The 25122-nt window shown below is 42.8% G+C and overlaps 1 protein-coding gene across 2 annotated transcripts in view; it reads left to right on the top strand.

The window, feature by feature from the left end:
* Positions 1-25122, top strand: part of magi1b (membrane associated guanylate kinase, WW and PDZ domain containing 1b) — a 140416-nt gene that overhangs the window by 89428 nt on the left and 25866 nt on the right. Inside the window, exons 3-12 of one of the 2 annotated variants that reach the window (XM_084348393.1) lie at positions 1536-1655; positions 5254-5496; positions 9166-9391; positions 10628-10710; positions 11651-11686; positions 15122-15179; positions 16104-16219; positions 17860-17979; positions 20589-20774; positions 21279-21935. In XM_084348393.1, the coding sequence (XP_084204519.1) occupies positions 1536-1655; positions 5254-5496; positions 9166-9391; positions 10628-10710; positions 11651-11686; positions 15122-15179; positions 16104-16219; positions 17860-17979; positions 20589-20774; positions 21279-21935 (1845 nt within the window). Of the gene's footprint in view, positions 1-1535; positions 1656-5253; positions 5497-9165; positions 9392-10627; positions 10711-11650; positions 11687-15121; positions 15180-16103; positions 16238-17859; positions 17980-20588; positions 20775-21278; positions 21936-25122 lie in introns of both variants that reach the window. The other variant, XM_084348392.1, reaches the window with a different exon arrangement.

The following is a 25122-nucleotide window of genomic DNA, read 5'->3' as shown; positions in this document are numbered from 1 at the left end:
CACTTTATTTCACAGCTTGGTCAAAGGAGCTTTTGTAGGGTGGTATTGAATGAATCAGGCCTATAGCGATGACAGTGTCTTACCCCTGGGTCTAAGCCAAGCCTCGGCTTTTCTATCCCTTTTGAAACACTGGTCACAATTCCACTTCCTATTTGGTTTTCTAAGAGCAGCAGTGTCCAAATGGAGTCGAATCAATGGCCACTTTTGTGCGGGAAGTGAACTGACAGTCGGCTGAACTTGGGCTCGGCTGAGGACTCTCCAAGGTCGACTTTCTGTAAAAGATTTGGCGCCTGGGAATGACTGTTTGTTTGATGGACTTCGGAGGGGATTTGTTTGACTTGGAGTAGATTTCCTCTTGCCGCAAGAGTGTCTGGTCACAAATAGTGGAGTTTTGAAGTATGAATGCTAGCGATGTAGTCTATCACAGGGATATCATTAAAGAATAGACTGGGAATGTTACACTAGACTGTGAATGTGATTAAACTGATGCATGTCAAGAATATATTCGGTGTGAGAGAATCGGTGTCTACAGGCATTGCAACTTGCATGCCTCTCTACATGCTTGCGTGAGTGTGATGCACGCTCACTCCAGTTAGGATCTGCACATCTGTGATTTATCACCAGTGTCACTGAACGTGGCTGCAGTGGGAGCCTCTCCCCCCTATCCCCACACATCTATTTTTACCAGCTTATTGCTTACCAACCCACTGGAGACAGAGTGATTGGGAGATAAGACAGATAGAGCAAGAGATGGAAGAGGGGGAAGGCGAGGGAAGGTAGCAAAGAGGAAAGCCCTCTGTTGGCAAACAAGTGTCTATCAGAAAAAGCAGGAAGAGAGAGATTATTCACCATGAGCGCTGTCAGTTTATACCATGTTTTTTCTTTTGTTGTAGGATACAGTAAATGCAGAGTGAGACACCTCGCAAGAGAGCTACAGTCAGTGTAGTGTGGGGAAAGACTTCTAAGAATGCTTAAAAGAAAAAAAAAATAGTATGACTCTATCAATTAATTTTGCAGTGTTTGTCGTCAGTTTATTTCTAGATCCGTTGTCATTTCACTATTCTCTCGGCTGTAAAGCTGTTTACTATTGACACCAACTGTCAGCGTTAAATACAAGTGCTAGAATCTCACAGGCTACATGCCAAACCACACACACACACACACACACACACACTCCCACTCCCACTTCCATTTTACCCCGAGCATATGGCAGGATCCCACTAAGGTGCTACTACCGTACCTCACTTTACCCCAGTGTGAAGGCAATCCTAGCAAGCAATGGCTCATCTTGTTTTTGGAAAATGCTATCATGTTATTTGTGTTACAAATGTAAATGTACATACTATAACTGAGACACTGAACAAATCTTGTTTGATTTACCTTAAAATCCCAAATCCCTGGAAATAGGTGAAAAATAAATGCTGCGATGGTATGTCTTACCTGAGTTAGTACAAGGTTTAGAGCGAATACTTCACTGCAATTCAATATTCATTCTAGTTTGCTAACTCATACCCTGTCTCTGATTGGTTATCCAGGTACAACCCGTGCCCCACGAGAAGGAGAAGTTCCTGGTGTGGACTACAACTTCCTCTCAGTAGAGGACTTCCTGGAGTTGGAGAAAAGTGGAACCCTATTGGAGATTGGAACATATGAAGGTAAATTATAAAATCACACATTTATCTGCATATAGTGCATTTTATTATTTTCATGACTAACTGACCCAACACAGAGTATTTGGCATCAGGTTGACATATTGCCAATGTAGCTTTAAAGGTTAAGTTCACCATAGACAGCATTCCCCCAAACATCTTTAAGTGGATGAGGACAAAGAAAACATAAAATGGCTCCATACAGGTCATCCAGTGTAATTCAAGTCTCTGGATGTTCGAGTTCCCAAATTGATTTGAAAAGACGATATTTGCACCCTTAAGCTGAAATCCTCACTGTTGCGCTAAAAGCGTTAGTGCATGCCCATCTGAAGTGGGTGCATGAGCTTGACTGTGAATCAATGGTGTAAATTTTGTCTTTTTAACTAAAATTTTGGATCTCTGTGCTTCTAGAGACCTGGATTACACTGGAGTCATTTCATGTTTGTTTGTTTTTAAACAGGTCCCTATCTACTTAAGTTGTTCAGGAGAATGCAGAAACGCTGTTTTGCGGTGAAGCTCCAGAAATGTACTGGATGCTAGTAGTGGCTATATGTCTGCGTTCTCGGGCACAACTGTCATTTTTGTTCTCTGTGTGTGTCAGCAGGTAAACATGCTTAAATTGCCAAATAGAATTGAACCTGAACCTAAAGACAGTCCCCATGATGTGCTCCATGGTGTGCTGTCAGCAAGCAGGCAGGTTGTGTACCTGTCTAGGCCCGTCAGCCCACTTCTGGACAGGTGCACCTGCTAGCACAGCAGGAGGGAACAGTGTCTTTTGTCAGCCCTCCCCTGCCACAGTCCAGTTTTGGTGTCCCTTTGCGCCAAAATTTCATGCTAGATTGAATCTCATTAAAAGAAATCTTTGGCTAAATGGCAGGTATACTAATGTCTCAACAGCTAGTCTTTATAATACATCATAGAACAGTGCAGCATGAAGACAGGTTGTATTTTGAAAATATTTTTCTCAAACGGAAAATTTGAGTTCTCTTGCTGTCCACCACCGTAAATGCAGGTCAGATAGCCGTCAGCAACATGTTCATCTCATATCTCTGGAGGTTGTTGAAAGTAGCCCTCGGACTTGTTCGAAACACTCGCTGAAGTAGAAGTAGTCGGAGAAAAGTCGAGAAAGGCCAAAAAGTTTGTTTGAAAGTTGAAAAGGTTGCTGTCAAAATCTTGACGTGATTTGTCTTTCATCTGAGCAACATCACAAAGGAATGTTCATGAAAAATGTATGTTGTGGATGTTGGCTATATTGACTGACTGGGGAGTTGTCAGTAGCCAGTGTGTTTGGTTGATATCTTTTGTGTTTGCAGGCTAGTCGCACTGACACACACACACACACATAAAACTCTCAGGTCAGGGCAGGGTCATACGCTGTGAACTTGTGGAGTTTCAGCAGTTGACTAAAATCCCAGCCTAGCTATGACTGTGTGTGTTGTCCTGTATAATTTCTCAGTCATTCAGTATGTGCTCCCTCCTAGCTGCCAAAACTAAATCCAACTTCAGTCATCATGGCAAGTGACACAAAGTTGTCACAAGGAGCACGCCACACTTGTGCTTTTTTCTGATGAACCAGGGTCACCACAGACACACTGTGTGACAGGACTGCAGACAACAACACAAACATGTATAACCTCCACTCAGTCAGATAATGTGTAATTAAGTGTCTGCTCTGTCCACTCAGCTTGTTCAGTGTTCCATAACAATGGCTTTCGCTCTGACGGCAAGTCTATAGGTGCAAACAAGGCCGATGGGCTACTGACTGGCAACTAGCTTACTCTCTTCCACTGGACACAGTATGGAGGAAATCAGAAACTCTGTCTTCCTTTCACTTGCTTTACACAGGGCAGTCCTGTGGCAAGTTGTCTGACCACATCAGACTGCAAAAGAAATTCTAGCCAGATGAACCTGGAGATGGGGCGAGAAGGTGGTTTCATAGTGAGGGATCATACCATGCACCATTTTGTTAGCTGCCAAACACCACAAATAAGAGTTGTACTTGCCACTTTATTGGATTAGTGAAGTGTTTCTCGAGTCATAATTCAGCAATTTTACTTCGGCGGCCAGCCCAGGCAAATCTGGGTTTCATACAAGCTTGTTCGTCCATCTAGTTGTTGTGATGTCATTCTGTTCTACAATGGTTTCAATAGTTGCGTTTGGCAACTTAATTTACGACTAGCTTTCTTCACACGCAGCTCACCTGCTGTTGAGAAAACAGAATGTGGTTTTTGGGCGACTTTATAAAACATACTGCTGACCAACAGAGCAGACACGTACTGCGAGATAGAAACAGAAAGGCGAGGCAAGCCGGTCTGTGCACCTTTAAATCCCCACAGGTACACAGCCATTCTTTGTGAAACACTGCTGTGTAAAGTCATTTTAAACAAGAAATGATAGCAAACTGGTCCATGAGACAAAAGGGTGATATTTTAGTTAGTACTGAATTTAATTCAGTTTGTGACTTGATGATACTATGTTTGGTGTGATTTACCAATGTTTTACAAGCTTTAAACTGTAGTCTGTGTTGTAACAATGGAAAAATATGAACATTATTGAACTATACATATTCTTTAAACAGCGTCCAGCCTGTGTGGAATAAAGTCTGGTGATGTATAATCTGCAGACCAGCAAAAACATCCCCACACCTGAATATTTCCATCACCATGCTTGACTTTAGGTTTTATGTTGATAAACATTAAAATAATGTTGTTTTTTGTTCAGGATGCAATGATGCAATGGTTGTTGGCATTTCAGGCCTATTCTAAATGTTTAGACAGGTTTTATTATTAAAAAAACTGTTTTGACACCTGCTCATTAACATTTTTCATGGCACACTTGGCAGCACAGGTGAAACATATTTTGCTAATAATGGCTCAGATCCATCCAGATCAGGTGCCTGGAACCAGCTCACCTAAATTCATGCAGTCGTTATTAATGTTATCAGTTACACCTGTGCTTTTCCTGCTTTAACATGCCAACATGTCTGCTGTGAAAAAAGTCTATACCACATTTAATTAGCAGTTTGCCAATTTATCTTTTGACTGTAATTCTGCCACCTGGACCAGAATGTTCTTTTCTTCCGTTGCCTTTATATTTTGGATGCTAATGCCATTCTGCCTCATTAAGAAGTTGGCTGTATATTCTGGTCTTAAGATGGTACAGTCTCTTTAGGTTTGCCTGGTTTTACTCTGGATGAAAATGACAGCTCGGCATGTTTTGTTCTCTCCCCTTTGAAACTGTCAGTTTAGTTGAAATGTGGTGCTGGCACTGGAGAACAATTTGGCAGCAAACTGCTTCACTAAATGTCTTCGACGGCAACTTCATGAGTTTGTGTTGATGAATAAATAAAATGTTCATTAGTTTGTGTTAAGTTATAACAAAGTTGTCTTGGTTGTGAACTTTATTTGGGTCAAAGAGATTCACATTTTCCCACAGACAAAGCCAGCTTCTTAATTTGCATACAAAGACTATGACTACCCCCCCAACACACACACACACACACACACACACAGAAAACCCTTTGACCCCTCCTCTCTAACCCTCCTTCTTCTTTTCTCCATCTTTTTTTTAATCCCCCCTCCCTGCCTTCTTCTTCGTTGCCTAGGTAACTATTATGGGACACCCAAGCCACCGGTGCAGCCCCCCGGTGGGAAAGTGATTAGCAGTAGCGGTAGCGGCGGTGATGCCCCACTGCCAGACGGGCTCAGCGGTAGCCTGCCGGGCTCGCAGCACTCCACTCCCCGACGCTCCAAGTCCTACAATGACATGCACAATGCTGGAATAGGGCCTGGAGAGCCGCAGCAGGAGGACGACGAGGACCTCCCTGACATGAACAGTAGCTTTACAGGTATGTAAAAGGGGACATGAGGTCGAGGAGGAGGGAGGAAAAGGCACGGTGTGTGGATGGTGGGATAGATGATAGATGAATGTCTTCACAGGTTTTAGGTAATGCCTGAGTCACATGGACCTCTACAAGGGTGAAATTTAGACATTGTGCAACTGCCTGACTGCTATTTAAGAATGGATGCTACTCAGTTTCCTTCAGCTAAATTCAGAAGGAAGTGAGGCTCTCCTGTACTGGCTCCTTCACCACCAATGTTGAACCCTCCGCAAGGAGCAATGGTGTAAACTTTGACCCAAATCTGAACTCTGCCCTATAAATAAATAAGCGTGTACAAACCTGCTTTTCCCAACTCCAAAACATCCTAAAAATCAAATTAATGCTATCAACCTGATATCTAGATTTACTCATCCATACCCTAATTTTATCACCTTCCGACTACTCCAATGCTCTTTTTTTCTTGTCACAGTCAAGCATCCCTGTCCTACCTGTAACTTGTGCCGTGCAGTTGTGCACTGCAGCCCAGCTGCTGACCTAAACCAGCCGTAGATCCCACATCACACCAATCCATTGCTTCAGTTGGCTCCCTGTAAAGTGTAGAAGAGATGGCAAAATACCTCTCATCACAGTCAAGGCCCGACATGGTCTTGTGGTTTTACATTCTTTTGCATTCTTATTCCACCTGTAGGCCACTCAGATCATCTAACCAAGGTCTCTTATTTATACCCTGCTACTGATTTGCCTTCCTTCTAAAGCTGTTGTTAATTATTTTTCTGTCTGAATGGCTGAATGTGTGTGTTGTTTCTGTGTCTGTGTCTGGGGCAGCACTTAGTAACCTTGTTTTAAAAGGTGCTATGTGCTGCCTGGAAATGTGCCAGACTAAAAGCTTAGAAAACGAGGATGTCCGTTGTAAAATAAAGTGAGCAGACATGTGGTTCAACATCATTTGAGGTCATGATGGTAGAACGCAGAATCTTGAGCAAATGGAAGTTTTTCCCTCCCCAAAAAATCAATTTCTAGTGAATCCCTAATAAAATGGAACTTTTGTTGTTTCTATTTCAAATGTTTAAAAAGACGAGCGAACGCCTGAAATCAAATAGTTCTTATGTGATTCTATCATAATAGTCCATTATTCAATCAACTGAGAGAAGCTTTCGATAATGATTCATTTATTTGACCGTCCAACTTGTCAAACGTGAGAAATTTGCTTGGTTGTCTCCATTTTAACTTTGTATATTAAAGAGGTGTTAGCTGGTGTCAGCTTTACATGTTATGTTCAGCTTAATGTTAATGAGGAGTACAGCCTGTGAAAACATTTTTTAATGTCATGTCAATGTTAACCCTTCCCCTAAGAATCTCAAAGGAGCTTTGTCAAATCTGAAAAAATGACCCTGGTGATGTCATCAGCATCATCATCTTTAAATTCATAACAGAAAGCTTGCATTACTATCTGCAGTTATAAAGTTATAAAGATATTTATATTTACTAGCGATGGAGAGAGCGTCTGATTGACACTATCCAGTTGCATCATGGGAAATGTAGGATCCATTGTTTTGAGGTCTTGGCCCATGATGGGGACTAAAGTCAGGATATCTCAGCCTCTGCTGCTTTGATATTTCCTTTTCTTTTTAAATCTATCCCTCTCAAGTATGCAGGTGCAACACTACATAGCTGGAATACCCCATAAAGTAAGCAGAATGTAGGCTTCACATAAGATTGTGTAATGTCTTGTGATTGGCATAAGAGTGTTGAGCATTTGTCCTCGTTTCTGACATCATCTAACAACTAATTAATCTGAAAATGCTTCATAGATTAATCAATAATGAAAACCAGTGGTGTGAATGCAGCCAAACACATTAAAGATAAATGAAAATTGATCATTCAGACCACTCAATAGTGTGATGCAAAGTGAATGCTAAACATCCCAAATACAGTTGATTTGCTTCTGCCATCACCTTGTTCAAGGTTTTGAAGTCTGCACTTCCTCTAGCTGTTTGGCTGAGCACAGATGTGCAGTTTTCTCAGTGTGAGTGAGAAGATCCAATAACAAGCAGTCACTCAAGACAGATTTGAAACACATTCTGAATTCAGGTGTAAACAGCAGCCCGTCTCCAATGGATTTAGACATTTCGTTTATTTGGATACAAATCCGGGTCCCTGGTACCGTACTCCAAACTAAATTAAATTTGGCGCAGGCAACAGGCAATATGAAGTGGCACATTTGGCTTTGATAAACATTTTTTTCCACCTTCTCAATTTTTTTTGTCATGTACCTGACTTTTTTCGCATACTAGCTGTTTTGCAGAACTTACACCATGACTCACACACTCTTTCAGCTGGTGCAGACACCTTTAAAATAAACAGACCTGAAGTCAGCGAGTACACATGACGTTGCTTGCAGAGCCGTCTTCAACAGCAGCCTGAGAACATGCTGTTTGGTTTGGAGTATAACACTTTAATGCGATCCTGCCTACAGCAGCTCTGTTTGGAACAAGAGAAAAGAGCATGTTAGTTGTGAAGGATAAAGTGGGAGGAGATGCAAGTGGAGACAAGGTAGCAGGAGGTTAAAAAGAAAGAGGGGGGGAGTGGCTGTAAAGGGGTAAAGTGGGGGAGTCTGAAAGGGATTGGACAGAGGGAGGAAGAGAATCCAGGCTAGATTGCGTTGTGTGCAGGAGGATAAGCTCAGAAAATGAAGAAGTAGGAGAAAGAGCACAAAGGAGGTGGAGAGAGAGCGGCAGAGAGAGCACTTTGGCGTGGTGAGGGGCTGCAGAACACAAGAGCTTCTTTGATTGGTGAGTAAGTGGTCTCTGGGTTTGACTACAACTGCCTGTATCTATGCATCCAAAAATGTAAAAGAGTGCCATCTGGCTGCAAGAAGCAGAGGGTGGATGACTGAGCAACCTCCATGTTTGAAATGATTCTCAATGATAGTATTTGTACTTGGAAGGTCCTCTGTGTTTGTGCATAACAGAGAGATTTGATTTCATTCAGCTGAAGTGCTGTTTGTATTAGCTCTTAATTTGTGGTGATTTTGAAGAATATTACTCACTGCGCTCATTTATTTGATATCTCTACTTGTGTGTTAGTAGGTCAGCAGGCATTGTAAGGCAGTTGACTCAGTGCTAAAGCTGTTTCTGCCATGTGTTTTAAGAAGGTGGGACCAAAAGTTGTTTATTTGCCGTCTGTGATTGTGTGAGCTGCGAGGGTGCCAGTCAAGTGTGAGTGTGAAAATGAGATAGCAGGAAGCTAGGTGATAGCACTTCAGAGGCCATGGTTCTAGGTGTGAACTGCCCACTCAGCAGTCTTAACTGAAGCAAATGTCTCTATAGTTCAGGATAAATGGATATACTGCACAGTAGTGTAACTGATTCTAGTGTGAAAAGCTTTTGGGTAGTTCTGCTGGTGGCAAGATGAGGCTCTCTAGAAACTCTCGAACTCCTCATCCTGGAATATGTTACGTTAATCTGGCTGAAAAGTATCGTGTGTAGTGATGCTCAAACAGAGAAGTCTTTCAGCACTGGGAGCAATTGTTTTTCTTCCAAAAAAAGACATTTTTGGTTGATCATGTGGGGAAGCTCCTCCTGTGGCACCCAAATTGTTTTCACAGATACCTTTTGTTTCACAGCGACCAAAATGCTCTTAACACCGAGCCATCTTTGTCTTAATTAACTTCAGGAGATTCAAGTGAATTAGACGAGATTCATCACTCGGTGCGACCCTTCGCCACCCGCAAGAGTGAACCGCCCTACATTGGGACGACCCCCTCACCACCGTCCATCACGGAGAGCACACAGCAGACACACTCTCACCTGAGCCATCCTCCCCCGGAGGACCCGCTGGGACCTCTGCCTGACAACTGGGAGATGGCCTACACCGAGAACGGAGAGGTCTACTTTATAGAGTAAGTTACCCAACACTTGAATAGATGGGCAGTGCAGTATGTCAGAGTTCAATTTTCACAGGGTTCCCACAGGTTGAAGTCCTCGAAGTCTGTGAATTTGAGGGAAGAAACATTCAAGGCCTTGAATGTTTTTGAAAATAGACCTAAATAAACGTGAGGCCTTGAATAGAAATAGGCTACATTCTGCTGTTTTGCATGTTTGGCTGTAACACAGCAGCACAGTTAAGATGTGTTCACACACTCAAGCCTCTCTATTTTTAATTGTTGTCTGTAACAGTGATGAACCTTGATCAGTGTCTATGTCTAACTATGCTATGTTGGGTTGTTGAAAATGTCTTAAATTCAAGGTTTAATACAGTGTGGGAGCCCTGTTTTTGGTGTGTGCTGCTTGAGCTGGACTAAGACATTGTGTCAACTTCACTTAGATGTTCCAAAGATGAGATATTTTACACACTCTTTTGCATGCGTCTGTACATATACTGTACATGGTTTAATGTTTGACTGACCAACATTCGAGTTTGTATTCAGACATCAAGTATAGAAACAAAGAAACATTTCTCAGGCTTTCATAGTATTATCGATTCAGTTTATAGCTGCATATGTCCATGTTTCTACTTAATGTGATATATAACAGTAGAATAGAACATGAACCAAAATCACAATTAATTTCTGCAGCTACTTTACTTCAAGGCATATATGCAAAGCGAAAAACATAGAAAGTTGTGGAGAAATTGATCAAAGGTAACCTGGACACATTTCATAGCAATTTACTCTGTTGTTTTAACTTTTCAGACCTCAGATTCTAATAAATTCAAAATGCTGAGTTGAAGTGGTAATGAGTATCGTGTCTCTGTGAGATGCTGTTGTTTGTTTATGAACTCAGTCCAGGTTCAGTGCTTAAAGCAATTAAGGTCAATTGTAGAAGAGCTTTTCCTCTAATAAACCGTTGAGAGTTCTTTTATTATGAAGGCGCTGCTTTGTCAGTCCTCTTGACTTCTGTGAATGTAATAAAACAGATGAGAATAACCTCTTGAGTCCAACATAATCAAGTGTTGACTGAACAGTCATGCCGCTGATTTAGTGACAAACCAGCAAATCTTCATCTAGAATTGCGCACTATAATCATACATTCTGTCAACATCTTTGAAAACCTTCTTGCTCCAAATCAGATGTGAGGTTATAAGGATTATTTCTATCACATCAGGGTAATTGTTTTTGTGTTTATTTTATGTTCAGCCACAACACGAAGACCACCTCCTGGATAGACCCTCGGTGCCTGGACAAGCCCCAGAAACCCCTGGAAGAATGTGAAGATGACGGTACGTCAATGTTATGAGATGAAATCCTCTCCTTTCAAACACAGTTGATTGACACAGAATATTGAATTTAGCTTGTACTTGTATCTTTTTTTACACTGGAGGCTCCAAATTGGAGCATTTGATTTGGTGTTTCTGTCAGTCATTCTTTGGCCTTTTGTTATGCCAAGTGTAAAAACCCACAGGCTGTTTCTTAATTATTAAAAGACTTTTAGAAACAAAAACCTCTTAATGAGTAGATTAAAGATGACTAGTGTTGGACCTCTTCACTTATGTGTCCAGTCAACTCACCCTATATTTATTTAGAAGTAGAGCTTTTTCCCTGCAGAGTTTTACTAGGTTTGACCAAAAACATTGCTTAGAAATCACGAAATACCTTTTTTACTTCTTTTTTCACAACATTGAGCTGTTTATGCAGGAGTAGCGGTTCTCCCAGAAGCCCATAGGTGTCAGTGTTGAGTCACAGAAAATGGGGAGCAGTCATTAGGTGGCACTGCTCTGCCAAGCTTTTAGCTGTTTGTAAGAGCAAGATACCCCACAGCTTCACCGCATCAGTCGCATCACAAACAAGGATAGGTTCATACAGACACACAGAGGAGTACTGGTACATAACAGTTTTCTCATGGGGGCGTCTTGCGATCATTTATTTCCCTGTTCAGAAAGTGAAATGTGATAACAGCTGTCATGTCATTAGGAGCTGACATGACAACTTCGGGTTGGATAAAAGTCTGCCTCAACTCCAGACTTCAGTCATTTGGGGAAACATGCTTTGTTATTTTTGTCTACATTGTTTGACACATGAGGCTGAGGCTCTGACTTTGATTTACTCCTGCCACCCAGTGGCCAGATACAGTTGACTGACTCACAGATGTGCACCTTTTTTTCTCTCTCTTTCCCTCTAACAACGATCCTGTGCTGCTGTGTGGTCCGTCCCACTGTGTAGAAGGGGTACACACAGAGGAGCTGGACAATGACCTCGGTAGGATCCTCACTCTTCGACATACACCCAGTGTCATATTGGTCTTGCACACATCTGACTCACCGCTGCAGTTCAGAAAGTTTCAGCTCAATTTGAAAATGTGTAAAAACACCTCCAGTGGCTCATACACAGACATTTGACAGTAGATGACTATGACAGTGACTCTAATCATCTAGAACTGACACATTATGCCTCTCTGACAGATCTGACCTTCACCCAGCCTCCCCTCTGTATGCAGCTTTGATTTTAAGCAAACACACACCATTTTCTATCAGAAAAGACTGCTTTGAACACAGCTGTCTACTTCCCCACATACCACCAGCCAACCAGACACACACACACACACACACACACACACACAAACCGAGACAAAACACTCACACACCAGCAGATTGTCTTTTCATACATAAGAGACGAGGGCTGATCCGAGGAAGATTGTTATAATGATGATTTCCTAATGGGTGTCTGTCTGAGGCAGACGGCAACAGGCCTTTTTTTTTCCCCGAGACCCATCAACACACTAACTAGCCTTTCAGACACAGCAGCGCGGCCACTTGTGCAGGATAAATGGTGTCTGGAGACGGTGCCGTGCTACCGGTATGAACGAGTAATGAATGGTGTCATTCCATCAGGGGAGATATGTGATTAATGTCTGTCTTAGCCCTTTATGATTAGCATGTCTTTTTATAGAATTTGGAATAACACTCAATGCATATTACTTTTGTCAAGCGAAAGAATGAAACCTCGCAGAAAAAGAGCTTCTTTTGGCTTCATTTGTAATCAGTTCCACTTTTGTAAAATGGGATTTGAAAGGTTTCCATTTGCCCCAGGGACAGGGGCTTATTCAGGCACCATATTTAAGTACCAGCATGGAGTCTGTTTTTTCATCATGTGCTAAAGCTGCATTAATCAATATTTTTTATATTAACATCGAATCAGATGACTTAATGTTATGTCAAAGAGGTCACCCGAAGAGAAATATCTATTTTAAGCTTCTCTCTAGCTCTTATTTTCCAGCAGCAGGCAGCTGTTTTCAGCAATAAAAACTGAGCATCACATGCAAAAAAGGTTGATGACGCACTGCGAAGGCGAAACCGACGGTGTGCAGGGCTTTGATCTAGTCGGCAGCTCCCATGTTTAAGCATCTGAAAGAGTGGCCGTGTTATAATGATCAGATCAGGCGAGCCCCATCATGTCCGTGAGACAGCCCTCGACTGGATGAACATGTTCGATAGTTATCGATCAGCACAATCCAATACAGGTGGGCAAAGAACAAGTAATTAACTCGTGTCCTCGGAGGAGAAGTAGTATGAGCGCAGGCACACACATGCACAAGTTCTCACACAATCCTAACACACACAAAGAGCCTCTCTGTGCTACATGCTTACTCAAGAGAAATCAACCCCAGTGCTATATCAAGAGAATGAGATGCAAACAGTTAAACGTGCAATTCATCACACCTGACTCTCCCTCGAATTCACAATATGTTGTGGAGGGTGGGATGTGGGAAGAGGGACACGAGGTGAGAAGAAAACGCTGCTGAACGAGTGACAGATTTTTCTCTCTTTGTCTTCCTCATTTGTGTTTCCACTCACTGAAATGTATACCACGTTGTTAAGACGACTGCAACAGCAAATGTCCTCTCTTTCCTCTCTAACTCACTCACACACAGACACACACACACACACACAAACACACACACACACAGGTGCTCCTCCAGGAGCAGAACTAGCGCGGTGTGAAATCAAGTGGGTGATTAAAATTTTGCGCGAGGCGAGGCGGGACCGCATTCCATTTAACGTTCCAGTTGAAAACATCTGAATGATGATTCACCATGCCTGCTTTGTGGCTTCACCACTGCACTACGACGCTCAGGCTGTAACCTTGCATTCTGTTTCAGTATTTTTGCATTAGCTGAATTTAGCAGCTGTAGAAAATATGGAGTAATACTAACTTGCAAGCATCGAATTGACAACTCTGATTGCAGGTTAGTCCGTGGTCGCTCTAAAACCACTTATAAGTCTACCTGGTCTGACAAACTGTAATCTGTGTGTGTGTGTGTGTGTGTGTGTGTGTGTGTGTGTGTGTGTGTGTGTGTGTGTGTGTGTGTGTGTGTGTGTGTGTGTGTGTGTGTGTGTGTGTGTGTGTGTGTGTGTGTGTGTGTGTGTGTGTGTGTGTGTGTGTTATGTACAGACAATTTAAACATTCCCATCTGCTGCTGACTCCACTCCAACTGAGGGCCTTCCTCATTAGAAAGCAGAGGGAGGCTCTCCAAGTAGGATGATTGTAATTACCATCTACTTGCACACAGGGTGAGGCTTAATTGGTTGGGGGTAATAATATGTAAAACTGATACATCACATGAGAGGACCATTGGACAATCTGTGTTTGTAGCCAATTAGAAGCCTCTGACATTATCTATGTGGACGGCAGCCAGTAATCGATGCCGCCGTAATCAGACTGCAGAACTGATTCAGATGGCTCCGTCGGAGATAATGACATCACCTCTCTGGCAAACAGCATAGAAATGCAGCACGATCGCACCATCGGGCAATTACATGCCGCTGAAGTGGGCCCAGTCATATTCATATCTTCCCCTAATCATTGTTAATCACGATGAATTCCACTTTTTACTCTCTGCAAAAGTGTCTGCACATGTGTGTGGAGCTGCCTTCAATGCCACCTCCTTGAATGAAGTAGCTTCTCAAGTCGAGGGTGCAGCCTTAGTTCACAAAGCAGGAGCTGGCACAGGTGAGGTCAGTAAATTTACACATGAACAGGGTGAGTTACGTAAAAAAAATAACACAGAGACACAGTAGCAAGGACAGGCATCTTTTCACTGATACAGCCAAGAAACTGATTAGAAATGAGCTTCTTTGTTGTCGGAAAGGGAATATTTCATAATGCTAAAAAAACAAACAAATCCACTCATTTTCCCTGCACATTGTCAGACAGCTTTTTGTGTTTTTTCTACAATGGTTTCAAAGCCCGGATTATTCCTCCCTCCCCCAGTCTCCCCTCCTTCTCACCTTTATCTGTCGTTCCCTCCTTGCTTTTTTTTGCCTCCCACTTCCATGCCTTCCCTCTCCATGACCCCTTCCACCACTCCTTTCTCACACCTCCTTTCATCTCTCCATCCCTCCATTCATCCACCCATCTCTGCCCAAGGGGGTCTTGCTCTGCTCTTATCTGATTTGTGGAAATGTCAGCAATGTGAGGGGACAGGGACAGGCCAGCCAGACAGCCTGTGAAGCTGTTCAGTCACTGTGGCCCCGGAGACTGACTGACAGGCAGACACAGTGAGAGCCAAAAGGTCTCCGCTGGGCTCGCCTCTAATGGCTCAATACATGGCCCCCAGCAACCTCACAGCCTTGAGTTTTTTTTCCTCGTTCCCGCAGTCTCATTCTGTCTTTTTTTCTCTGCTTCTCTTTGTAGAACTTCCACCAGGATGGGAGAAAATAGACGATCCGGTGTATGGGGTCTACTATGTTGAGTAAGTGAACGTGTACGGCATCCGGACAGGCTGACGCTGCACACACGCACGCAGGAAGATGAAGAAACAGCCGCCTTGCATTTTTCTTCCCGCACATAAATAGAAATGCTCTCACACATTTTTTCGTTCGGAAAAAATGGAACTCTTGACCTTACTGTAAATAGGAGCAGCTCCGATGTACGTACAGTTCTGCCGTTGATAAGACGTCACAGCAAGATTTCACTTCAGCTATTTTTGGTCTTTTGTCTTCTGGAAAATGTAGGCCATTTTGTTTGTGTCATTATCTTTTGGGAAAAGGCGCAGCGAGCGTTTGCGCGTGCATCTCATGTCGTGTGAAGCCCCTCGGTGTCAACATTAATACGAATATGTTTCATGCGTTTTTGATGTTGTTCAAAGCAACACCTGGGGGCTCAGGGCTGTGGCATTTCTATTTTTCCCCTCTTTGTCTCTAACAGATGCTATTCACTGTTTGCTTCGTTTGCTGTATAATATCATGTGGCGCTTTCAGGTGTTATTCTCCTGCTGGTAGGTCAGCACAAACCCCCCCAGAGTCTTGAATTAAGCCATCATCAACATGTGATTTTATATGATGTGATTTGTGGGCAGGATTGTGTCACGCATGTCTCAGAGAGAGGTTTCTGTGTATGTGCGGATGCATGCATGTGTATTGTGCCACTGTGAATTAATCAAATCTTATCGCCGTGTCTCCCCTCCCTCTCTGGACCCTATCTCTCTCTCTTCTGTTATCCTATCCTCTCCTCTGTGTCTGTTTTCCCTCCCTGCTGCGCTCTACTTCCCCGCTGATATTTACCTCTTGTCCTACATCCTGTTTTCTATTTCTTATTTTCCATCCATTCCTCCCGTCCCTCATTTCATATTCCTCAACCTCACATCCACTCGTCCCTCCTCCCACCGTCCCTAAAGTCATATCAACAGGAAGACCCAGTATGAGAATCCAGTGTTGGAGGCTAAGAGGCGCAGGCAGCTGGAGCAGCAGCAGCCTCAGCAGCCTCAGCCCCAAAGCCAGCAGCCACCTGAAGGTGAGCGCTACATCCGAGGTTCGTTCACAAGCCCCCACCAAGGGCGTCATTTACTTTCTTTCTATTCATGTGTGCGACTCTGTATGAGACTGTGTGTGAGATTGTGTCTGTATTGCAATGATTGCTACAGTAATCGATGTTGCTGCTACTGCCTTATGATTTGCTAAGTGCCCTTCCATAAAGGCATAACTATTATTTGCGGCTGTGCCATGCAGCCTTTTTGAAGTTAATTTCTGTTTTCTGCGTTGCTATTGGACACTTGTTTGTGTAATATCTTGAAAGCTTCATTTTCTCTAACAGTTCATACTGTTTTACTTTACTGTTTATATGTGGCGGACCCTGCCACCTTTCTAAGCAAACAGTGTTCTGGGGATCTTATTTTCCTCTGAGAACAGCTTTTTTATTCAGTTATGGAAAAAATTAGTTTGTATCATTAATGTTGTAAATGTTAAAATTCTGAGTTTGAATGTCTTCCCCAAAACTACATAGTGCCATTTTAATAAAGCAATAAGTGCTACCAGCAATAACAGTGATGATGCAGCTCGCACAGCTGCCACAACTCAACCAATCGGTAACCTTAGCCTGCTCCTGCTTCTTGTCTCAAACCATATGCAGTCACAGGACGCCCCGCAGAGAGATTAATTGTAAATGCATGCGGGCCCACATGGGAACTCTCCTATCGCGCTCCACCTTCTGCTCATTCAGCAGAAATCATTCGTATCCACTCGATTACCTGCTGACTTTTCCCTCCGTCTGAAAGCTCAATCTCTTTTCAAAAAAACTCGATACCTTCAAGCGGAGTTTTTACCCATTTTTTCTCACCTCCACATTGATTCCGTTTCACTGTGGAGAATATTAATGAGGGTTGTAGTCTGATCAGCGCCATGATGCCCTAACAAGGTGATTAATCAAAGATGGTCGCCATAATGAAGAAAGGGGTTGCTCTAGTTTCCTATAGCTCCGTTTGTGTTCAATAGGGAGGTGTGAAACGGTGTTTATGAAGTTTGTGCGACCTGTTTAACCCGAGTTTACACGTTATCTTCAGTGGGGAGATGTGAAACTGTAATGTAGGTTACACACAGGGCTGGACAATATATCGATTATAACATCATCATGATATGAGTTCTGCACTAGTGTGTCTGCCCTGGATTTAAAGGCTGCATTACAGTAAGGATCTATTATTTTCTGAACTTAAAAGACTTGTTTAGTCATTATATCCACATTACTGATGATTATTCACAAAAATCTCATTGTATAAATATTTTGTGACCGTACCATCCCTACAATATTAGTGCTATATCGTTTTCAAGGTTCGTCGCCCGGTCCGAGCATGTCTGAAGCACTTTAGAGGAGATTTCAATACATCAAGTATCACAATATAGCCAAAAAATATCAAACTGTTACATTCAGGCTATATCGCCAAGATCTCGTTTCACATAAAACTGTATCTTGGTACTTTTTCGACCTATTCCTTCACAAGTTCCTCTCACTTCATAGAAAGCTAAATTGCTCATTCCCAAACACACAGCGCAGTAGGCCATGTCGTCCCAGAGCCCTTAGCCCCGGTTCCTCCCACAAGTAGGTCAGCCACGCACCTGTTTCGACCCCACCTAGAGAACATGTGCCTCTTGCTGTTGCAGAATGGATCGAGGACTCTGCGTTGGCAGGGGCCCCGCTGGCCAGCTATGCTGCCAACCACCAGGAGACCTACAGGGACCCTCAGACAGGACCTCCAGTACCCAACGCAATGGGACAAAAACGTAAGTTCCCACCTATATAGAATAATGATGTTCATAAAAAAAAAAGGATTGCTCATTATTTGTCTGTTTCTTCGCTTTGTTACCCAGAGCAACTTATTATGAGGTACACAAAATTACAATGTGGTTTGTCTCCCTGAGCTGGTGCCTCAGGGCGTGTTTGCGTTTTCATGATGGAGGAGCAGTTATGAATCGACACACTCTGTATAAGTTTAATCAAATAATTAAAATAAAATTCAACCTTATCTGGTATGTGCAATAAATTTGAAGTGTTTTCCAAGAGAGAGCTTGAGGCAGCGTCAAAGACAAACACACAGCTCTGCCAAGTCCAGACTTACTTTATACATGTGCTCTCTCTGTGTTTACGGCGTTTACTCCGCATGTTGCTTCTCATGGATCCTGTTTTGTTGTTCTATTTACTGGATCAAATAATGTCCTGATTTCACCCAGCATTTAGCCACACACACACCTACGGACACAGTGTCTAGCCGTTACAGTGTGTTCCTTCTCGTGGTTGCCAGCTCTTTTTATACCAGCCTCCCACTAGCAGCTTGTCTAATTAGCACAGCCATTGCGGAGAATTAACTGCCTCACCCCGTCTTTTCCTCTTACTCTCCCTTGCGGCTCTGTTGGCCTGTTCTTTCCTTTCTCCCCTCATCGATCTCTTTTTTTTATGGCCCACATTGGCCGTCTCGCTGGCTTTTGTCTTGTCTCCTGCCACTCTCTCCGCTTTGGTTCAATTGTTGGTTCTGTCCATCAGTCTGTCTGTTTACCTCTATCTTCCCCCCCCTCCCTCTCTGACTTTGCTATTCTGTACTGTCCTAGGCCTTGACATTCCTCCAGAGAAAGGCATCACTTGAAATCTCTTTATCTAACTACCTACTTTCATGTTCCTCCTGCTTCCTGGTCTGTTCTTACATCTATGGATCCCTGGCGGATAAAGCCGCCATCTATGTTCACAGTTTTGTTACATCTCTCCTGTTCTGAAAAACACTATTATAAGGCACATACACACAAACACACACACACATACACACACTGAGAAAACACCACAAACACAAGGACACATACTGACTCCAAGGGTAATGCATTTTTCATTGAATGCATAAGCTGTAGCTCGAGCACAAGCTAATGTTGTGCTGCAGGTCACTAAGCACACAATTCTGTGTGGCCCTCTCTCCTTAATTTATACTTACTCTATCTCCATCTGCCTGTTCGCTTTCGTTCTTTCCCTTCACCTCTGACAACATCTCATTATTCATTTGTGTGAAGTAATTTCCGTAGCATTTGGCTTACATTGTGTCTATTAATAGACATTTCTATCTCACCCTGTATTCAACTGTTGCTCCCCGTCACTCCCATTCTCGACAGCGAAGAGAGCAGATGTATACCTCACACAACTTTTTGATTTACACTGAATCCATCTAAAATCTTTCTTCATTTTATCCTCATTTTATGCCAGATAATGAGGCAGTGTTTGAGCACTTCTCATGATTGGGTTTCTGTGTTAATTAAACCCTCACAAGCTGAATGATAGAGATGCCTTGACAACAGATGAGGTTGTACTTTTGGTAGCCGTTTACAGAGGCAGAACCCTCTCTCACGAAAATGCTTTTGCCATGTGACCTTCACGGATTAAGGATGTGACTTGGCATTTGATTTCATTACTCAAAAAGAAAATAATCTGGTGCCTCGCGAAATGGCACCAGATTATTATAAAGGGGCACTGTGTAGTTCTGAAGAAGAAATTCTCACAATTTTAATATTTACATTATTAATGAGATAATAACCCTAACCCAGAAATGTGTATTTTTTACATAACTGAATAAACAAGCTGTTCTCGGAGGATAATAAGGTCCCCCGAACAGTTTTTGAAGCTAGAAAGGTGGCAGATGTAAACAAAATAAAACAGTATAAATTGTGTTGTCCTTTAAGGTCAGTTTGTTTATTTAGTTTGTTTAGGCAGGAAAAAAATAAGTCAATGAAAATCTTTCTCTTCTGATTAAAAATTATTCCCCAAAACCACACAGTGCACCTTTAATGAGGTTAAATATGCATAAACTGTCATTAGTGCTTTGTGTCCCTTTGACTCCATGCACTTTAAAGTAATCACTGTAGCCAATCAGTGCAAAGACAGGATCAGTTGAAGATCCTTTATAAGCATCATATACAGCTGTAACCAGCGTAGTTGCCTGATACTGCCCACAGACTCACCTTCAGTCCCAGAATCAAGGCCCTTGTTTGGATTGTATGATTGATGATGCTATCATTGGGGATTACCTCACTTGTCCTTCCGATTCTCTTTTAAACTAATTAGTCTGTTTATTATAATGAGTCTGTTTTGATTCATGTTGTCATCAGACCAGAAACCGTGGCCTGTAGCCATTACACTCATTAAGGTTAGGTGTGTGTTTAGATTATTGATTAAGTGTTAATGTCATTGTGCCAGTGAGTTCAAGCTTTTTAATGAAGCCCAGATTCAGCATAACACCAGACGGAGAGCAGTTTTCCCACTTTTGTTGACATGCAAACAGAACTGAAAGCTGCTTAATTCAGTCTACGCTGGTGTATCAGAATGAACAAATTCGAATCATCTGTGTCTTTGTGTTCAGGAGGGAAGCCTTTCTTTACTCGGAACCGATCTGAACTTAAGGGGACCTTCATCAATACCAAGCTGAAAAAGAGTCGCCGAGGGTTTGGTTTCACTGTTGTGGGAGGCGACGAGCCGGACGAGTTCCTGCAGATCAAGAGCCTGGTTTTAGATGGACCTGCTGCCCTTGATGGCAAAATGGAGACAGGTTGGTGCACTATAACTTTGAAGTTAACAAAGAAGGAATACTGCTTTTGAATATTGCTTTCGTTGGATTTTCTGAATGCTGTGCTTAAAGGAGACATATTGTGCTAATTTTCAGGTTCATAATTTTATTTTGGGTCACTACTAGATTAGGTTTACATGCTTTAGTGCTCAAAAAACACCACTGTTTACATCAGTTTTAGGGCCGCCCCTCCCGAATATCCAGTATCCTCTGATTGGTCAGCTCTCACTTGCTTGACCAACAGCAGAGCAGCTGTGCTAATTTTTTAAGTGCCAAACTAGCCACGAAGCATAAATTATGCAAATGTGTGACATGATGACATAGTGTAATGTCAAGAAGTCATGTAAAGGCGGGAGTATTTAAAACATGGAAGGACAGGAGAAAAATGAAAAAGCATAAAATGTCTCCTTTAATTGTGGAAGCTAAAACGTAGCTGACAGATGACTTACAAAACAAACTTAACTCCTCCCTCTTCTCCACCCTAAGGTGACGTCATCGTGAGCGTCAACGACACATGTGTGCTAGGCTACACCCATGCCCAAGTTGTGAAGATCTTCCAGTCCATCCCAATTGGCTCCATGGTCAACTTGGAGCTGTGCCGTGGCTACCCACTGCCCTTTGACCCCGATGACCCCAACACCAGCCTGGTTACCTCAGTGGCCATTCTAGACAACAAAGAGCCCATCATTGTGAACGGCCAGGAGGCCACCAACAGCTACGACTCGCCATCCAGCCACGGCAGTCAGAACAACAACGGCTCGACCAACGGCGGGGCACCCCTCAACGGCCTCCCCCGACCCCACAGCCCCTCAGCAGAGGTGGCCTCCGACACCTCCTCCCAGCACGGCTACCCCAGCGATGTGGTCACCCTGGCCTCATCCATCGCAACACAACCAGAGCTCATCACTGTACACATGGAGAAAGGAGACAAGGGCTTCGGCTTCACCATCGCCGACAGTCCCGGAGGTGGAGGGCAGAGGGTGAAACAGATCGTGGACTACCCGCGCTGCCGCGGCCTCAAGGAGGGCGACATCATCGTGGAGGTGAACAAGAGAAACGTGCAGAGCATGTCGCACAACCAGGTGGTCGACCTGCTCAGCAAGTGTCCCAAAGGCAGCGAGGTCACCATGCTGGTGCAGAGAGGTGAGTGGGGGCTCGTCTGTCGTCTTGGTGAATGTGTCTTTCATATTGTGACTGATGAGTGCAGATGGAGTGGAGGAAGATGCAGAACAGGTGTGGAGTTATGTGGCGGTTACTGATTTATGTGCCCATATGTTGAAGTATTACAAAACAAAACAAACCTTTCCCATGAAGCTGCTCGGTGCTGTTGACAAAAACTAATGGGCTTCTGCCTTACAGGCTGTTCAGGCTCTTTTATTGACACACATATTTATTTATTCATGTAAATAGAGGTTGGAAGCAAAAAGGAGATCGCAAAGAAAGACGAGGTAGAGGGATAATTATGGTATGGAAGGAGAGAAGGAGCCGCAGAGGAACGCTGAAAGTAAAGAAGAGAAGAGAGAGCGAGGTTTTTATACTGAAAAGCATCGACTGTCAGAACATTACAGCTGCCTTGAAATGGAACAAGGAGGAGAGAGGAGGAAAAGTGAAAGATGGGAGGGCCATGTAAAGAAGAGTGAGAGACTCAGGTCTGAATATTCTTCTTCGTTTTATTCTGCCTGTCTCACATTCAGCTTCTCTGCCCAGGTTCCTTTTCACTCCTCTCTGTTTCTGTCTGCTGTTTATGTTTGCTGACAACATGTCAGGTTTATTTTAGGCTTTTAGTGTCAAAGTTGGTCGCTTTAAAGATGCCACCAATTGTTCTCCTGGGCCTTTTAGCCACCCACATGACTGTCCTACTTGATATGAGCTAAATCAGTCAGTGACATTTTGTACTGTTAACATAAATTTTCAGCGTTAGTTGGGGCGATGTCAATGCTGCGAAAAACAGTGCACCATGATGTGACTGCTGCTATTCGACGTGTGCAACCCAACTTTTGTCACAGTTTCTGATTGAAAATCACTGTCGCACAGAAGCACTAAATGGAAACAAAGCAACTGTGAATGGAGAATAAAACTGAAATGATTGAATTTCAGTATTTTCCCCTCCAATCCCCCTCAGACTCGCAGACCTCCAGAGCTCTAAACGCACTGTGTGATACAAGTAATTGGACTATTTTCTCTGTCAGACTGTCCATAGCTTGCTTTGGGGCTTATTAATTCAAGTAACTAAAAGGTTTTTGTGTCTGTGTGCACACGCAGAGTTTATCTCCTCTGTGGGGTTAAGTGCTCAGAACTGTCAAGGGAAATTGGTCAGATGAATGGCGGCCGAGTCACATTGTAGTCTCACATTGAGCCCGTGTTTCTTTCTGTCGCTTTATCTACATGTGTGACTCCGTCTCAATTTGTATCTCCGGCTCTCTCCATGTTGTCACTCGCTCTCTTCTCCTCGCTTCTTGACACTCCAAACTTACACAGGCCAGACCGCTCCACTCGCTCTCACTGGCTTTTGCTAATGAGTTGCATTTCTTCATTGTGCGAGTGTACACAAGCTCATAAAGTGATGGTGCCTCATCAGGGGCATAATGGGCTGTCAATAAGGCAGCTGGGATTGTGTAAAAGCAGCGACTGGCTTTGAGTGCCGCTGACAGACAGATATGACTGTGATAGAACCAAGGGCACCGAGCTCAAAGACAAAATGGATCGTCATCATCATGGATAGTCATCGTGCATTTGAAGTGTTTTAATTGAACCAACATCACTCAACACCTTGAATGGATTGATCCTAGTTAGGGTTTGGTACAAAGGATGCCAGCAGGCAGAGAAAAGCAAACACAGGGACCAATGAAATCCAGTTTAATCTTAAATGTATTACAGGGGTATTGTGTTGGTATTGACTTTAGATTTTAAGATCATGATTTGATTCCATTTTTGATTAAAAGCTTTTTTTTATGGTATTAAAAGTGATATAACCGGCATATGTTTAAAGGTATATATCACCAGTTTCATCATGATACCATATTATAACCATTCTTTGGACAACGTTATTATATTTGTCACTATTATGAAGTCTGCCATGATCCCATTTGATTCAATTCAGGGGCCTGCGATCGATAGAGACAATATTATATGCCCATTAAACACAGTTACAGAAGAAGCTGTCGCTGCTTTCTTTTATGCTTTTGGACATAGAAAAACAACACATAAATAATTGTAAGCAATTAAGCGCAGTATAATTTACTTTAAACTGACTTTAAACGCTAACTCACATAAAACACGTCAACACAACAACAGTTAATAAGAGTGTAAAACGTGGCTCAATATCGAATGCCAGAGAGACAGAACAATTGTTTTACTGGTAGTCACCTTTATTAGCTTAAGCCTATGGCATTTTACATTACATAAATTAGCCAAGCAGCTAGCGGACTTTCCCTCTACTCATAGCAGTATTACTTAACCTTTTTCTTACTCACTGCATCTCCTGACAGAACATGACGGTTGAATTTCAGCCTGCATGCACGTTTTTTCCGTCTAACATTGTTGAAACAGAGCCGCTCATATTGCCATAAGGAGAGCAACAAGTTAGCAAGCCCAAAGTATTTCCACACAGTTGATTTATTCCTGAGAGGGGTGTAAATATCCTCATTGTCTTGTTCTTGGCTGCTTGCCATTATCTACCTGGCACTAGCAGTATTTGAATGTTTAGAAAGGAGGTGCACCTGGATGGTGCCAAAGGGAATTACAAAGTAAAGGCGCATCTTAAAAATGATGATATAGATCAGTGTTTTTACTTTGCATGGATCACAGTGGATCGTTGATCATTAAATCGAAATATATCGATCCAGATTGATGGATCATTATACCATTAATTTTCATATATAGTGTGCTCCATCGACTTTTGATTCAGAATTGAAATTGTGACACAGTTAAGCATATTAAAGCAGGACCCGCTGTTCTGATGCTTCATGCAGGTTCATAAAAATAATTGATAGAACAAGAGTCTGATCACTGCACTTCAGCCATTTGCACAATTAAGCACCAAGTGCTGCCTACTGTGTGTTTTACAAAGAACTTTTCTGATGAAGAGCCTAATGGCTCCAACATCAAAACACAGTCAGCAATTAGTGAGCCAAAATACAAATTGGACCAGCACAGTGTCGACTCATTTTTGTTTCTCCTGCACCGAGTATCAAACCTCCAACTATTTTATTTTATTTTGTTGGTTCCAATCGAAATGTGTCTGTAGAAGAGAACCGAAAGCTGTCGAGTCCTAACATCTGCCCCTTAATCCTTTCATGCCCCCTTTAAATGTTTTATCTAACAGTGTCAT

The sequence above is a fragment of the Pagrus pagrus genome (genome assembly GCF_965226575.1).
Source record: "Pagrus pagrus genome assembly, chromosome: 3".
Lineage (NCBI taxonomy): Eukaryota > Metazoa > Chordata > Actinopteri > Spariformes > Sparidae > Pagrus > Pagrus pagrus.
Note: the sequence above shows the minus strand (reverse complement) of the source record. Positions and strands in the feature narration are given on the sequence as shown.